At 39.8% G+C, this 17,312-nt stretch overlaps 2 protein-coding genes across 4 annotated transcripts in view; one reads left to right on the top strand and one right to left on the bottom strand.

The window, feature by feature from the left end:
• The first annotated feature begins 86 nt into the window (after positions 1 to 86).
• Positions 87 to 7,816, top strand: pcp4a (Purkinje cell protein 4a). The gene is made up of 3 exons (XM_017041592.2): positions 87 to 282; positions 4,906 to 4,966; positions 6,423 to 7,816. The coding sequence occupies exons 1-3, from the start codon at positions 274 to 276 to the stop codon at positions 6,548 to 6,550; spliced, it is 198 nt and encodes a 65-aa protein (XP_016897081.1). The 5' UTR covers positions 87 to 273; the 3' UTR covers positions 6,551 to 7,816.
• A 1,669-nt stretch (positions 7,817 to 9,485) lies between these two features.
• Positions 9,486 to 17,312, bottom strand: part of dscama (Down syndrome cell adhesion molecule a) — a 100,030-nt gene continuing 92,203 nt past the window's right edge. The window contains exons 20-34 of one of the 3 annotated variants that reach the window (XM_017041772.2): positions 16,813 to 16,968; positions 16,581 to 16,714; positions 16,062 to 16,215; positions 15,835 to 15,952; positions 15,598 to 15,761; positions 15,365 to 15,463; positions 15,075 to 15,263; positions 14,524 to 14,814; positions 14,196 to 14,372; positions 13,618 to 13,648; positions 13,400 to 13,515; positions 13,149 to 13,307; positions 12,390 to 12,587; positions 11,936 to 12,238; positions 9,486 to 11,473 (exon numbers count right to left, since the gene is read on the bottom strand). In XM_017041772.2, the coding sequence (XP_016897261.1) occupies positions 11,094 to 11,473; positions 11,936 to 12,238; positions 12,390 to 12,587; positions 13,149 to 13,307; positions 13,400 to 13,515; positions 13,618 to 13,648; positions 14,196 to 14,372; positions 14,524 to 14,814; positions 15,075 to 15,263; positions 15,365 to 15,463; positions 15,598 to 15,761; positions 15,835 to 15,952; positions 16,062 to 16,215; positions 16,581 to 16,714; positions 16,813 to 16,968 (2,669 nt within the window). In that variant the 3' untranslated portion in view covers positions 9,486 to 11,093. The remainder of the gene's footprint in view (positions 11,474 to 11,935; positions 12,239 to 12,389; positions 12,588 to 13,148; positions 13,308 to 13,399; positions 13,516 to 13,617; positions 13,649 to 14,195; positions 14,373 to 14,523; positions 14,815 to 15,074; positions 15,264 to 15,364; positions 15,464 to 15,597; positions 15,762 to 15,834; positions 15,953 to 16,061; positions 16,216 to 16,580; positions 16,715 to 16,812; positions 16,969 to 17,312) is intronic. The other 2 variants (XM_008332250.3, XM_008332252.3) reach the window with 2 other exon arrangements.

Below are 17,312 nucleotides of genomic sequence, written 5' to 3'. Positions count from 1 at the left end.
AGTGTGAATTTTTAATGTCTGTTTTCCTTGCTTAGAAATACACCAACTCATTTAAAAAGAGAGGGCAGTTCACCAAATCCGAGCCAGCTTTTATAAATAAAAAGGCGGGCGTTCATTATAACCACAAAGCTCATTGGTTTGGATGAAAACACTGAGGAGAGCAGCTCTATTTAAAGGCAGTCCACACTGGGAGCGAGCGCATCGTCTTAGCAGTGCACCTCCTCCACAGAGCAGAGCAGCAGCCGGGGACGGAGACAGAGCAGAGCAGCAGTCATGAGTGAGGTATGTGTTTCTGTACGGATACGTTCACTCCCTATAATTATTCATGTATTTTTTAAGCCCTGAACAATGCAATATTGTTTAAAAAACGACCGGGCATATAACTTGTGATATATATACTTGGAGAGCAACATTGGAAAATACCCACTGCCATAGTTTTAGGCGCTACTATATTACTGCATTGTTATAGTTTTGCTGCAAATATTCCCCAGACCGCTGGCTGTGATGAAGTAAAGCAGAGCCGAAACGCTTTATGGGTATCAAATACTTCAATGAAAGTTGATGTGATATTTGCCAATATGAATGTACACGTACTGTTATATAAGTACTGTATGTATGTATGTGTTAAAGGTGTATTATGATGTTATACTCTATAGCTACAGGTCTTACAGTGGTCTGTGCTTCATCCTCCATATATATACTGTGTATATATGTGTGTGTGTATATATATATATATCTTTATATATATATATATAATAAAGGTTTTTTAAAAAAACCTTTATTTTGAATCTTCTCTAGGAAATGACCAACTTTAGACAGCAGGTCCCAAAGATACTGAATTATTCAGTGCTTGCTGTGAGAAACCAAACAGCAAACTCTACAGACGTCTTTAAAGACCTCACTGTGAGACATTCTGCTGTTCTTTCCTGTCCTGGTCATAAATGTCCAGCTGCAGGTGTGGTCTATACTGATGCAAGCTCTGCATGGATGGTCGGAGGGGGACAACCTTCATCCATATTTAACAACAACAAATATAAAAATACAGAAAAAAAGGATGCAGGATGAGATATATGCAGTAGATTTCTCGCCCCAGCACGTTTACACGTGTGGGTTATTTGCCACTATTCATGATGGACTGCTGGACTGTCCAGGGTGGGACCCCTCCCTCAGCCAATGACTGCTGGGATTGGCCCCAGCTTCTGCTGCAAACCCCGTACATGATTAAACAGCAGGAGATGAATGTATAGATCTGTATACAAAAACACAGGGAAAGTATTGGTGCTTTAATGTCAGTTATGGACTTGTGTATCTTTGAAAGGAATATTTTCTCCAAGAAGAAAATACTGCAGTATGTTTTTAAAACCATTTCTCCCCCAGTTTGAACAATTCAGACAAGATTTGGGAGGAAATGTTTCCTTAGTATCTTTTAAACAGGCCCCATGGTTATTAAAGACAAGGATAATATTGCAAAAATGGACAATTATAATATTTACTGTGCTATTATTCATTTTTCGATTCCATAAATCTTATTCTGGTGATGTACTACCATTGCTTCTACTGTACACAATCCAGAAAGTATTAACGTTAATGTAGTTGAGTAAATACTGCAGGATTTATTTTATGCCATAAGGACATATAAGTAAAAATAATAATAAAATAAAATGTATGTTTATTGTTTGTTCTAGAGTTTACATAACTTTGCTTCTGCAGCAAAGATTCTGGTTAAAAGGGTTTGTAAGTAATACGACTGTAAGTGCTGCAACATCATCGCAGTACCCTGTACTGTACTTACTGTACTAGTACATATACTGTACAGTTGTTGGATATTAAGTTACTTCATGCTATGGCAGTTAATGAATATTGAATTGTTAATTCTTAACTCATCAGCATGAACCAGTCTAACTATGTAATTATATAAAGACTGCCTTTGGCTGTGTTGACGGCCATGTCAGGGATTTACAGCTGAGCTGTCTTTCAATCACTGCATCAATTTTAAGAGGTTACATGCTGCGTTCACCTTTTCATGCTTTAATTACAGGGAGTTCAGTGGGTACTTGGCACAGCCATTTGTTTCATCATCCAGAGTGGATCCAAGCCCTTTTTATCAAATGAATGAGATACGAGCGTCAGAAGTTGCTGATCTGAGGAGAAATGTTGAACAGTTGAAGTGGTGAAAAGGTTGGAGAAGGATTTCCATTAGAACTCTGTTACCACATGTTACTGAAGTGGTTTATAAAAAACTGAAACCTGCTGCAGTCCAGTGGAAAAAGATCATTCACAGCTTTTATGATTGATGATATGAGTTTTTTTAATTTACCAAACGCACTGTAATTTATGACTCACTCTAATTTGTTAGGAGACATTTTGACCTCAATCCCAGTTTAAAATATAGCCATGGATTACTGTGAAATAATCTGTAATCCAGCCAAAGGGTCTCAAGGCTTGGGTGTTGCCTTCTCTCGCCATAACACAGTGTTAGGTCTAATCCTGGTTTCTGGTGGTTTTCTATGGAGGACAGTGGTTGACACTGGAGGAAACTGAGCAGAGTGCAGTAAAACTGCTACTAAAAACTACATCAACATCAGAGAATGATGACAACCAATTAAAACGCAGGATTCAAAGAGTGATAAGGAAGTCTAGTTGTTACACTGATTAAAAAAGTCTTTCTGCTTCGTACCAGGTTACAGTACATTTGTTCAGTTATTGGTTGCCTGTTGCTAAACAAATCAATGTAGGTAATAAATACATTGCATTTGTTTCCTTTTACTGAAATGGTTTATCTGCTCCCTTTAGTCACTGCACTGCTGTGGAGGCTGGATCTATTCCCAGTCAAAATTCAGCAGATGGTTAACAGAGCAGTAGAGAATGTTCTTTTTATAATTTCATATTCTGGCAACAAAACCTTTCTGTACGAAAAAGAAAATTATTTTTATGGCTGTACGTTGCTGTGATTTAATATTTAAGTATTTATTTACAAGAACTCAGAGGGCAGCATGTTTTCATGTAGCACTTTTTCCTCCTAGTTTTAATTTGTATTTGTAACAATCCAGTCTTCACTGAAAAAAAAACCATGGCAAATTTAGTCAGACACCCTGCTATAGAAAGAAACATCAATGTTCGATACAGTCGAACAACTCAATCGTGGCAGACAGGAGTCTGCACGGGTTTTGTACTCGTACTTCAATTAGTTGGGTCCTCGTTTGGCAGTCTCAACGTTTAATTGTATAAAGATCCAAACACAGCAGTGAGTCTCTCCTCGGAGCTCGAGCTGCAAGAACTAAAAATAGCCTCAGTAGAACATGGTGTTAATTCATTTATTCTTAGAGAAAGCTGCAGTAATGTAATTAAATTGTGGTACTCGAAACAGGAAAAAACACAACCCCCATAAAATGGATATGAAGTATTTAAAGTTTTGTTGCAATTTCCAAGAACAAGATCTCCTTTGCCCAGTGACAAGCCCGAAGTCCTTGTCACTGTTGACAGATGTAAAAGAAAGTAAAATGTTTGAAATTGGCAACCTGCTAAGACAGACGGTGTAGAAAAGACACCACAAACTAATCTGCATCAATCTGACCTGTCGACCGCCTTTCATATCTGTTTGTATCTGCCAAGATTGATCAGTTTTTTGGATATTTTCAAACAGCAGCTGTGGAATGTATATATTCTCATCTGTTCTCATCTGTTCTCATCTCTAACACACACTGTAGTGTAATACAACTGTAATGTATTGCATTTTAAAGATAGAAAGTAGCAAGGAAATACAATTTTTTTTTGTATTTACTTTGGCTGCTCTATGGCATTATTTTTATGATTATTTTGAACTAATTTCTTCCAATACTATTGTAAATGTAAGGACACCTCTGTGACCAGCAGACTTCCAGATTAATCATTCTGATATGGCTGTCACTTTATAACTATATCAAATTTATGTGAGAACATCTATTTTTATATTTCATGACATGAGCACAAATAGCCTTGTGTGATAATTAAAGTTGGTTATTTTAAGTCTGGACTGCTTTGTTTGAGATAAAAATAATGTCCTTTTTATAACAACACAGCCACACAAATAGCATCAAAGGAAGGTGTGAACAAAGAGTTTTATTTTCACCAAAGTGTTTGAGCTGAACAGGGACCAAATACACAGGAAGTCTAAAACACTGAAATATGAGAGCAATAATCCCGTCCTAAAATGTACGCCAGTGTCACTAAAGGCTTCAGGGATGCAATAAATCAGAGTGGAGTGAAGGGAAATGGATTCTGATGACAGCGGCAAACATCAGAAAAGTCCGTCCTGCAGCTGGTTATCAATAACAAATGTGTGCATTTGTCTTGATTTTCCAGTATTGTCTAGTGACAAGAGAATCCCTCACATATTACAGCTGATCCTCACTCATTATGGAAGTGCACTATCTGCCATCATCACTGCGGGGCACTGCTGCTCTCCTGCTGCATTACTTGGTAAATAAGCAGTGAATGGGACCAGAAAATCAGATGAAGGTTGCACTGCACACAGTGATGTCTGAGCTGACGGATCATGCAGCAATGACAGGAGGATATTGTGTTTCTTTAACCAGTTTTGTCTTGTTTTTTTTCTTTTCTTCTTGACTAAGTCAAATCACAACTGGTTTTTTTTTTTTTTGGGATGATCCATCGTCAACATCCCTGAAACAAGTCAGACTCTGAGAGACGGATTTGCTACTGTTAGGGGAGAAGGGCCTGAACATGTCCTGCAGAAAATTTTAATTGGCTGTTATAAATAACTGTGATACTCTTTCTGTTGGAGCGAATGTTTTATAATCACTTTATGCTGTTGTTATGTTAATGTGTTTTAAAAAGAAAAGAACGATCATCTCTATGTGGTTTCTATGCATTTCTATGATAATTTTCGTTTTGTTGCATTTGCAGAGACAAAAATCTGGAACAGCAACAACTGCACCAGGAAACAGCAACCCATCAGCTGGCCAAGGTATGTGTTGACCATCCTGCTCAGAAAATAATGATTTTAGATTTTTTTAATTTCAGGGTGCTCAGCATATCCAAGGATGGAACCATAATAACGTATTTATTAAACAAAATAAAAAAAAAAATAATGCAACTTTAGTCATTGATCAAATGGAATGATTGATGAATAAAGAGGTTGTTGGTCTGTTCCTCTGTGATGGACAAACCACTTCATGTAAAACCATTTAAAAGTGAATAACTAAACTACCAAAACAACAGCTGCAGGTTAACCTTTGGCCGTGGACTGGTATTAAAATAATAATAACACGATAAAATACACATGTTCAGAAATGATTCTTGTGACCATAACACACTAAGTAAAACATCATGCTATAGATTCATTAAGACATTCTGCTGGAGGAATAAATTAGAATACATTTATATGAAAGAACAGCCCACACTGGTCATGGTCTCCTCTGCCAGCGTATCAATTTCCAGCAGGACCTACTTTCAAAACTAGGCCACGATATTTTTGGTGCAATAATGTTATTCAAATCCCTTGAGTTTTAAAGCGTAAAATTGGACTTGCAGTACTTGGCGAGACCCTGGAAAGATGTATAAAAGAAGGCAGAACTGTCATCCAAGCAGAATTAGAGGCACAAGAAGAAAGGCTGGTTTCTAATGGAGTGAATGACTCTTACAGTCTCAGCTCAGGTGAGAACAGTGGGGATTATTTTTGTCATCTTCACTGGCTTATTCTATGATCAGATGCTGACGAAGCTTTAAGAATTACATGGTTTCTGGTAAATACGCTTTCCTGAAATACCGTAAAATAAAATGTGGCTGGCTTACATTTTCAAATCTTGTCTTACAATATAATTAAACTAACTACAGCATACTTTAAAAGAACTGGTACAAATATGTTTTTATATAGACATATGTATGTACATATATACACACACACATACACTGTATATATAAAAGACATTTGTATGCTGTAGTTAGTTTAATTATATTGTAAAATACATTAAAGAATGAATACATATATCATACATTCTAAGTTTGTCTGGTTTAGTTGCTGAGTAGTTTTTAAGACCACCATCAATCACACAGAGCTATTCCACAGTTGCCTCAAATCACATGGGAACCAATTTAAACATGACCTTTCACGAACTTCTCGTGGAAGTAATCCCATCATCCTTTGTGCCAGTGTGATTCATTTCTGCAGCAGGGAATAACGTTACAGATGTTCAAGCCTTGCAGGGTTTCAACTCCCTCTGGTGTAAAGTTAATGAACTCTGCTAACAAACATAGGGTTTGAAACAGGTAACTGTTTCTGAGGACCATCTCAGGACTCAAGGTCAGCACAAAGTTCCACCAAACCTGGAATTCAGAAGAAATGTTGTTTAACGACTGTGATCACTACTGGAGTCAGTACTACTATTGGATTCTTACATCCATGTGCCCATAAATGTGTGCAGATGACCAGAAGGACAACCTGCCAGAAGACTTTGACATCGACATGGACGCTCCAGAGACGGCCAAGGCTGCAGCCACCATTCAGTCACAGTTCAGGAAATTCCAGAAAAAGAAGCAGGATGTAAAGTGATCAAGTGAATGCTGTCGGCGCTGTCTTCGCTAGGGGTTTAGCATGTTAATTAACCTGCACTGCAATGAACTCAGAGGGGTGGGTGTGGGCAACGGGGTGACAAAAGGTCCAACAGTATCATCGTGATAGTCTGTGAGTTATTGTTTTGAATGAAGATTATGTTCAGTAGTTATGTCAAAATCTAAGTCTGTGTATTTAAATCTCTACTCTGTGATTTTTTTCCTAACTTCCAAACACTTACATTAGTCCGCCCCATGTTATCATCACTGTGGACTATTGTTTAAAAATGTGCTGATTCATTTTATTGTACTGAATCCTTCGACCAGAACCAAACTGTCTGTCTTTTTTTGTCGAGACTCTTTGATTCCCGCTGTATTTCTACATTCCATTTGTGTTTCAATTGGATTCAACCACTTCTTCTTTGCATTTTCACACGCATATTTTACAAGCACATGCCTATGCATGCTGCCTTGCACAAACATGTGCACACGTGCATATGGTGAGAAGACATGATGAAGGTATGCATGCATTTTCAATTAGAGTTTAAGAAATGTTAATAGTTATATATTTAAGTACAAAGCATGTTCAGTAAAACTGCAGGTCTCCTTGTGTCATAAACAATTGTGCATAACTGGATTCACTCAGTGTGTCCTCTCCTGTACAGGACCTCAGGTCACTTCATTTTGAAATTAACTCTGTATGAATAAAGTCCATGTTCAACTTGGCACCATCCTACTGAATGATGACTTCAGTAGACATTTTCCTTTTCTTCAATTCATATAATTTTATTTAAGAAAAGAATCATGGCTTCTCGTGTATAACTCATTGATATAACCAAATGCCACTGATAAGATAACTACACATGTTTGATCATGGAGGGTGATGTTGGATGGTACAACATCAGATGGATCCAAGTCTGATTTTGGAAAGTCCAACTTCACACCATTAAATGGGACCAGAGTCACAACAACCTTGAGCACAGAGCCATCCAGCTGACTCACAGCACTGACTGACTAACCATCCTCCTGGTTATGGCTCTGGCTCCAAAACCCAGATTCCACAGTTTATAAATGTAAGACTGGAGAAACAGAAAGGAAACAAACAAGACAACAGATAGAGGTGGCAATGTGCTGTTTATAATGCTATGTTTCACACACTGAAAAACACGCACACGCAGCAGGCACGGCAGCCTATCAGAGAACAGCAGCAATAGCAGCAGCCTATCAGAGCACAGCAGCGGCAAGGCAGTCGCAGAGAATAAAAGAAAAACGAGGTTCCCTACTGTGTTGAAGATCTTCAGGATGACCAATCTGGAAAATAAAACAAAGTCACAGAAGAGAATGTTAAGTACTGAAGTTTTGGTGCACAACATTTGTCAAACAATTACTTTCTTATTTAATATTAAACCTGAGTTTGACTCCACAGGTGGCTCACCTTGTCTTTCAGTTTCAGGAGTGTTCTCTGACGCTGGACAACTTCAACCTGGTCTCCCTGCACAGAAATCCCAACATATCTGTTCATTTCAGACATGGTTGATTACACGTTTAACATCATGTAAACAGTTTCTGGTACAAAATGTACTGTAGAAACACTGAAGCTGTACTTTAAACACTAAAATGGTGAAATATGACTCAATATGTAAAACAACATTCTCCACACACAGTCTCACATGAGTCAGTCCATTTATAATTACGTTTCAGCAAAGTAAACAAACGTTTCTTCCACTGTAAGTGAAGTCTAAGCTCGTTAAATAAAATACACTTAGAACACCAACAGTAGGTAAAAATCTAAGGTCACATACCTTTCTATCACAGCCTTTCAGCCGGACCAGTTTAGGAATAACGGCGTTTAAAGCGAGCGGCGAACGTTTTCAGCGTCTGACGTCACACGCCGCGAGCGCTTTATTTAGACATTCATTTATTTATTTCGCCTGCTCATTTTTGGCGCATTTGTGTGACGTAACTACACCGGATGTGGTGTGATGACGACGATGACGGAGACTTGTCTATAATGAGAAACAGAGTTTGATGCGGCTGTTGAGGTAATTACAGTCGGACTGCGACTCACCGCAAATGTTTCCCCGTCAAACAGAAAAATAACTAATAATCTAAATAATTCAGACAGACAGAAAGTCAGCCATGTAATTTTTCCAAGATGATATATCTATGTTTATATATATATAGTCAATATATATATGAATATGGCTTACTATACAGGGCAGGCCCAAGGACCAGTGTTGTGCATACCATAGTTTGAGAACCAATCTTAAACCTCTTAATAGTGTCTTATTCAGACTCTTCACACATTAAAGCTGTGCTTTGTCATAATTCTTTGACAACCATTGATAATTGTTTGTATACGGAATTTTTTAAGAGTTATTATTTTTATTCACAGTCTATAAAATAAGATAAATATTTTTAAAAAGCTTTATTTGTATTTGCAAAGATAAATAATAAACACTTTCTAGAAAAGCTCGTCTATTAATAGTGCTTTAGGTAAAACTTTCCTTTGACCTGTATGAAAACACATGGGAAATACTTTTAATTGAAAAATAAACCAAAACAAAAACATTTAAAATTCTGAGATGGTCCCGAATTATGTATAAAGCAAATCACGCACACAGAAAACTTTCCTGAGCAAAGAAAAAAGAGCAAAGAAAAAAGAATGTTTAGATATTAGATAAGAGAACAAGTTACTACAGCACTGCCCCCTGCAGGAAGAACAACCACACAACCACAGAAGAGCGTGATTAAATGTGACTGGAAAACCTGACTTGGAGAGGATGAAATCTTCTCATACCATTAAGGTGTCATGATGGAGCTCCAGTGACGACACTTCACCTCACCTCCACACCAGTCACCTCCACCACAGTCACTCACGTCAAAGCCGGGAAGGAAATGTTGGGGAACAGCCATTTTATTCATCAAATTTGAACTTGGTGTTAGTTACTCTTTATTCCAGTGCCACCATGGTGAACACTCATGTTAAAAATAAAAAAGTGACATTTATTTTTCTTGTTAAAAATGTAGAATCATCATGAAGACAGTTAATCGTAGAAACTAATCATAGAAATCGACAGAATGACGTCACAGCATTTTGGATCAAACTCTCCTGTCTCTGTTCAGACTAACTCATAGAAACAGAAATAACAGAAATGGGCCAGGGCAGACAGACCAAATAAACAACTTCTTACTTATATCCACATGGTTTTTTTTCAGATATTTCCCATAGACTTTGTAGGTTTGGTTTGAAGGGGGGATTCTGCTGGATTGTCTCACGTTTTTTTTTCATTATTTTTCTTCCCTGTACAGGAGCATCACTGCAATGCAGCAACAGTAAATCTACTGAGGATAGTGAGAGCCTTGAAGGCTCTACCTAGTGCACTGATCGCAGGGGGATCTATCTGGACACACTTGAGTTGGGATGTGGTGAAGTGCAATCCGTCCTCTATAGGCTCCCTGTTCTAGCTAACATCATTTACCACCCTGGCAAACAAGCAGTGGTAAACTACACCTGAATACACAGCTGGAGTGTGTCCGGCCCTGTAAGTATACTCACAACATAGTTATTTTTCATCATTACAGTACAGTATAGATCAATAGTTTTCATATACTTTTCATATCTTTTTTTTCATATTGCACCATCATAGAATGGGACACAGAGAAAGATCAACAGAGACTCCATTTCCTAATCAAAACAAAATATGTGCAAACATGACTAAGGACTTTATTAACCAAATCAATTCTTCCCTGTAATATCCACAAATAAAAGTGATTTCTCTTTTATATATATATTTATATTATTAAGAATAATAAATCTTCACATTGGATCATTTTATAGTGTGACAAAATGCGTGACCGGGCCTGTCCAGTCGTGATCATATTCCTCATTGTCTTTTAATTGGTCAGTCCCCATGCATCCATAGGAAATAGTTTTTTTTTTTTTCTTCAAAAAAGTAACAATTGGAGAGCAGCTGAAAAGTTTGGACTGGTGTCAATTGCTTTCATTCCAAGATTTCTCCCAAGTATCTTTTAGCATTTGAGAAGGATATTCCATAGGAAAAAACATGACTCCAAATCGTCATCTTTCACTCCAGAAAAAAAAATATCCGGCTCTTTATGAAAACATCGTAATAATGGTAATAATAGATCATTTAGTAGTCAATAATTAATGACCATTAATAGCTGACAAAGAACAATTAATAATCAATGATTAATTATAAAGAATTAACAAGAATGAAGAATAAATAATGCTCTCGTTACTCATTTAGTTTGGCAAAGCTCTGAATGGAGTCATTTCTGACGAGTGAATTTTTTTCGTTCTACTCAAGTCAAACAAAAAAAAAAGAAAAAAAGGAGAAAAACAATCAAACAAGAAATAAAGAAAGTTCTAAAAAATAAATAAAATGAGATTAGTAAAAGTGGCCCTCCCTTGGAGGGAGGGGGCTTATATACAGAACTGCGTGGTGAAAGTCAGTCTACTGCACTTGAGTGTTAAGTCCAGTGTTGGAGTGAGGTCCAGTCCGCCCCAGGAGCCCCTGCTGTTATACCAGCGTGTAGGACTTTGCGTAGGGGTTGCTGCTCTGTTTGAGATGTCCTCGCGAGTCTAGCAGGGACTCCTGGGAGGTGCTGAGCTTGGCCGCCTGGCTGAGCTCTGAGCCCTCTCTGTGGGGGAGCGTGGCTGCAGTGCCAGGCTGCCACTGGGTCACTGGGTCCCTGCTGGCCTGAGGAGCCTCTGTGGGGGTCGGAGGGGCCATGCGAGACGGCCGCTTCAGCGAGCGACTCTTCTGTGGCTCCAGACAGGTCTGACCCATGGCTGCTCTCTCCCCACTGGCTGTCCCCCTGGATGTCCCCGAGCAGGTCATGCCTCGATTCAAGAGGAAGTCCATGCGCAGGTAGGGAGGAAGGTGAACCAACTCGCCCCCTGTGGATGATGACAGAAAAAAACAAACAAAATAAACCATTTATAGAAGTTATTTTCTAATTTCTAATATTCTATATTCTTTTCAGAGCATCATAGTAGTGGGTGTGGATTTTGCACGGAAAGGAAAGTGAAGGATTTTTGTAGAAACCCAATATTACTACCTAATGTATCCACCCACTGTAGTTCATGTTACTTCATTTGTAGATGACTATTTTTTTTTCTTTTTTTTATCGTATTGAATTGTAATATTGCATTAAAAGATTCAAATAGTTGTTTGCTGACTTTTCTGGATGTTTTCTCACAGTTCTCACAGAAACTAGTGACTAGGTTATAGTGCCAACTTCAGTCACAGGTGAAGGCTGTGGTAAATGACCACTATCACAATGAGAAATGTCATCAGCTTCAGCTTGTCAGTGTGTTAGAGGAAGACCGAACGTTGGTCGTCAGGCACCGTGTCCTCACCCGGTCTGTGGGCCTTGGGTACGGCCATGTTCATGACTCGGCTGACGTCCTGAGGCTTGGGAGGGGAAGCAGTGAAGCGGCAGATGCCCGACTCAGATGGTGTGCTGGAGGTCAGACTGTCAGTGTAGTCGTTGGTTCCTGCCGTCATCTGCTCCGAGGAAGTGTCAGAGATGAAGCACTCCGTGATCGTGAACTTAGCGTGCCGCAGCTGCTCCTCCATCTTGGCGTGTTCATAAGCTCTGGCCAACTCCTCGTAAGTGGACGAGGCGCTTTCTGTTGACACCATACTGCTCCTCGCTCGGTCTGGGTCAGAGTTAGTGTTGGGGTTAGTGACAAGGGTTAATGGCTCAAGTATTTACTGTTAGTCTGATGGAGATGCACAACAACATACTGTATTTGATACTGGTTGTTGTTAGACATGAAAAGTGGAGACACGTCCAGCTGAACCCTTTACCTGTGTCCTGAGATGGGCTGACGCTGTAGCTGTCACTCTCCTTGTCAACTGAGCCTGCAACCCTGGGTGTCGGCAGTCTCCAGTCAGTGCTGAGGGTGTGGGAGGAAACCTGGGGGTGCGGCCTGTTCAGTGTCCACTGGCTGGCGTAGCGGTTGCGAGCAGCCGGACCTGCTTTGGCTAAACGTCGCGCTGTAGGATCTGAGAACGTAGAAAACACAGGAGGTGGAATGGAGTCATGGGAAATGGAACTGAAAACTGTATAATCTACTGCTTTAGTTTCAATACTTTTGGAAACAAAAAATATATTTAATTAAGATAACTTTTCAATTATATTTATACTATAAATGCTACCATACCAACCTTAATTTGTTTTTAATTAAATTATATTTATAAGATTATTTAGACAATTCCAGTCACATGCTACGGCTAAAGACTTTTTTGGAATGCCTTGATATGGTCTTTGTCAATGCAGAACACTGGGTTTTCAGTCAATCACGGTGTAGAACACCTGAGAGTGTAAAGCTAATTCTTCAACCCTGAGGTAAAATTAAAATTGGTGATTTAATTTTACATTTTATTTCATTGTAGAATCAAATTCTTAACTTTTAAACTTTGCAACTACTATTTTGTGAGTTAATGCCTAAATTAAGCATAGAATTGGGTAAAGTGAAACATTGACCAAAGTATTCACAATGATGATAACTGAACAATAGTAAACATTTCATCAGAAATGAGTTTTTAAAAAAAAGGCGTCCGTACTGGACTTACTGGTTCCTGGTCTGGCATCAGACACATCTACCAGCGGACCAGTGGCCTGGGACAGAGACTGATAGTGGACAGTATGGGTGACTGTGGACGACTTCTGTTTTTGGGTCTCTCCAAAGTCGTTATCAGTCAGTAACACAGTGGACCTGTCATCTGTGGGACAGACACGAACACACATTAAAGGGGAATTATTTCCAGGCTCATTTCCTGGACAGGAGGAGGAAGAAAGGTCTCAGGGAGCTCACCAACAGTCTCCATGGTGTCTCGCTCCTCGATCAGGAGCTGGGCTCTGGGGATGTCGATGTGCATGCGGAGTGTCTGCTGCTGCTTGTTAATTGGCTCCGCAGGACGTGTGTTTTTACTGTGAAGCACAAAAAAGGGACGTGACAAAAACTGAGTTTATATCAAACACTTGATATTAGCAACATTAACAGCAGAGAAGGAAGTTGTTTAACAGTCTTACCTCATGAGCATCTCGGCCAAGCTTTTTGCATCTGGAAATCAAATGAACCCATCAGTTCACCTCATACATAATAAAACTCGGGTGGACAAAATGTGAAATGTGTGTAACAGAAAGTGATAGAAGAGAGCCATGCTGCTGCTGAAACATACGCATATGTGTCAAATTATATGTCAATAATCATTTCACACTCATTTGTGCCGGGGACCACTACTGCAGTACACGTGTCTTTTTTATGTCTGTTTCTTTTAAGTACTTCATGTAACAAGAGTACACACACATTTTAATGAAACGATTAACACGATTTGACTCATGGTTATTAGTTCTGGCCTGTAGGGGTTCCTGGACAGGAAGTGGTCTGCTGTCCAGGAGTTTGAGATCCCTGTTTACAGGGTTTTTTCCAACTTAGAATATGATATTTGAAGTGAAATATATTCATTTCCAGTGGATGAAAAATAAAACAATAAAAGAAGACAAACTATAATAATTGACACTGTATGATTGACAATCCAAAAGAAGGTTTTACTTCGTAGCAACATTTTTCAGTTGTGATCTTTTCCTCAGTTGCGTCCTCATCTCACCTCTCAGCCTCTTCAGCCTCTGCTCCCTCCTCCTCCTCCTCAGCACCAGCAGTCCAATGAAAATAACAACGATCCCGACCAGCACGCAAGAAATAGTGACCATCATCTTCAAGCCTTCTCCGCCACCTGAGTTTTCCTCACTGACATTGGGCGCCTTCACTAATGGCGCGATTGTACCTGAGAAAAGACGTGGTGACAAATACTACTGTGAGAACGCCAGGTTGATTTAATGAATTTATTGCAAACTAACAGACAGAGACTACGTGGCAGTTAGAACTTGAGAAATCATTTGTCCGAATGCTTTAGAAAAAGTCGTAGTTGAACTCACTGCCATCGTAGCTGAGGGTTGCAAACTTGACTCTCTTCTCAGCGTAGCCAGCGCTGTTGTAGATCTTCATCTGCAGCTCATACCAGGTGGCCTCCTGCAGGTCGTACAGGATGTAGCTTTTAGTGAGGGAGGTGCGCTGGGCTGTGGTCCACGTGGGCGAGTCCACAGGCCGGAACTCCAGAGAGAAGGAGGTGATGGGGCATCCACCGTTGTTCCATCCGCTTAGGTTTATCTTCACTCGAGTGGCATTGATGCTGGTGATGAGCTCCTGTTCTTTGGAGTACTGCGGTTCTGTGAGGGACAGAAGTGTTGGAAAATGTAACTGCGCTCCATGCTCACCGTGGTAGTTATTCATTCATTTTTATTTGACAGTATATGATGGATCATTTTATCAAAGGACAAAACACCAGTGGTGTTAACAAACTGCCCGCCTGTAGGGGTGCTATAAGCACACTGTTACCGTTAAACATTTGACATATCAAAATAATAAAATAATAAAAAAAAATAGTAAGTTAGTGCCATTCATAGACCTTCTTTGAACCCGATCCTACCTTTCCCATGAGTCTTTGCTTCTATGATCTCACTGATTCTTCCTGGTCCAACTGCGTTCTGAGCTGTGAGGGTAAACTTGTACCACGTGCCACACTTGAGATTCTCCAGTCTGTAGGAGCGTTCACTGGGACTGATGGCATGATTTCCCCACTGCTCACTGTTGTCCTCGGAGTACTGCAGGATGTAACCTGTGGGGGCGCACAAGTAGGAATATAAACTCAGGTCAATGTGTGAAAATGTAGGAAAATAAAGACAGAGTAGTGGAGAAAGTGTGGTATATATGTCTGACCTCTGATGGAGCTGCCTCCGTTGTCTCCTGGAATCCAGGAGAGGGTGATAGAGGTGGTGGTTGTCTTGGTAACAGTGAGGCGGGGCTGGTCAGGTGGAACTGTAGAGGAGGATTTGACATTAAATTTGTCTTATTAAGACCCAAAGACCCACTAAGGTTTTTCCACACTATCAAACTGGTCACTTCACTGGGGACACAGTGTTCTTTGTCTCCAAACATGGACAAACCCTCACCTTGAACCTGCAGGTTGAGGACAATCTTGTCCGACCCAAAGCTGTTACTGGCAACACAAGTGTAGTTTCCAGAATCTTCTGCTTTCACCGTGCGGATGATGAGGCTGCCGTTCCCGTGGACGCTGCGCCGACTGTCAATCACAACCGGTGCTGGGGTTGCATTGCTAAAAGTGAGAAATGAAGTGTCAGAAAACCAAAAAGCACACGTGTGTGAAAACATATAGACTTTAAACGCACATTTCCTTCAGCCACTTGATGGTGGGCGACGGATCTCCTACGGCCTTACAGGGCAGCACAATGTCCTTCATCCACGGTGTCGTGACGGTTCTGTTGAATGTCAAAATCCGAGCAGGGGCTACAAAAGTCCAACACGCTTGGTTAGACTCATCAATGTGGACAGTGCATTAATTCACCTTTGGAACTGAACCTGACACTGAGTTTTCACTGTGACACACTGTACATACCCTCAGCCATGGGTTTGACTGTGATGATTTCACTGGAGTTTCCTCTTCCTGCAGCAGTGACCGCCACCACCCAGATACTGTACTGCCTGTTCCTGCTCAGGTTGGGAATGCGGTAGAAGAAGACGTCTGGAGCTGCCTCAAACTCACTGCTCACCTGGGTGAGAGAGAACATCCACAGCCAGAGTTTACCATCAGTTTACCTGGGCTTCTTCATGTGTCCTTTCAAGTCCCATGTAATGAAGGTAGCCAACGTTTAGTTTTAATTATGTTTATTCTCTATTTATTTAAAGCTTACTAAAACAGTGTTAATAAAATCTTGTCTTGTTTTTTGGTAAAAATAAATACAATTCTGGAACTTCACTGAATGTGTTTTATTTTAATTTTCATCCAATTAATATTTCTTTTTTTTTCTGTACATTAAAAAAATTGAAGTATAAATCATATGAACAAGATCAACCCAATTCAAAGTTACTGCACAAAAACCGTTTATAATAATTTTTAATTTAAAAAAAATTATACCGTAGGGTGTGGGTTGGAGCAGAAAACAGTGTATTTTCTGATGATGCCATTGACTTTATGTGGTGGGAGCCAGGACACAAAGACCACTGAGTTCGACGCAGCAGCTGCCTTCACCCCTGCTGGAGGACCAGGAACTGAAAGGAGAAGACGACCAGAAGATAAGAGAGAGAAACCTTGGTGTCTGTCTGATGATCGTGCCTTTCATTTGGAAACGTGACTTTTTTCCCCCTACCATCTTCCTTGGTGCGAGTGTATATTTGTTCACTGCGGACACCATCTCCGGCTCGGGTGAAGGCCAGCACCTGGATGCTGTAGTTGGTGTATTTCTCCAGTCCGTCCAGCTCCAGAGAAGGCTTTGAGGTCGTCACATTCCTGATTTCTCCAAGTTCTTATGGAAATAAAAGCAGGGAAATGTGAAAAAAAAGTCACTTAACGTAATGCAACTTAATGTTATCTTAATGTGAGCAGTTGGATTAAATTAATTAAATTAAACATAAATTAAGGTCATTAAGAAATGGGTATAGATAACTAATATAATACTGTATTTATTACAGTACATGAAAAAATACTGTGATGAAACTACAAATGGTGTATTGACAAACGATTTTACCAGCAGTGGTAAAGCCCTCCATCTGCTGGTCAAAGATAATAAAGTCCTTTTTGCTATGTTTGCATTTGTGCATTTATTTTGAGACTTATCCGTGTGTATGTGTGCACTTGCCGTATGGACTT

This window comes from Cynoglossus semilaevis, chromosome 19 (assembly GCF_000523025.1).
Source record: "Cynoglossus semilaevis isolate Cse_v1.0 chromosome 19, Cse_v1.0, whole genome shotgun sequence".
Taxonomy (NCBI): Eukaryota; Metazoa; Chordata; class Actinopteri; order Pleuronectiformes; family Cynoglossidae; genus Cynoglossus; species Cynoglossus semilaevis.
This window is presented reverse-complemented; position numbering and strand designations above follow the sequence as displayed.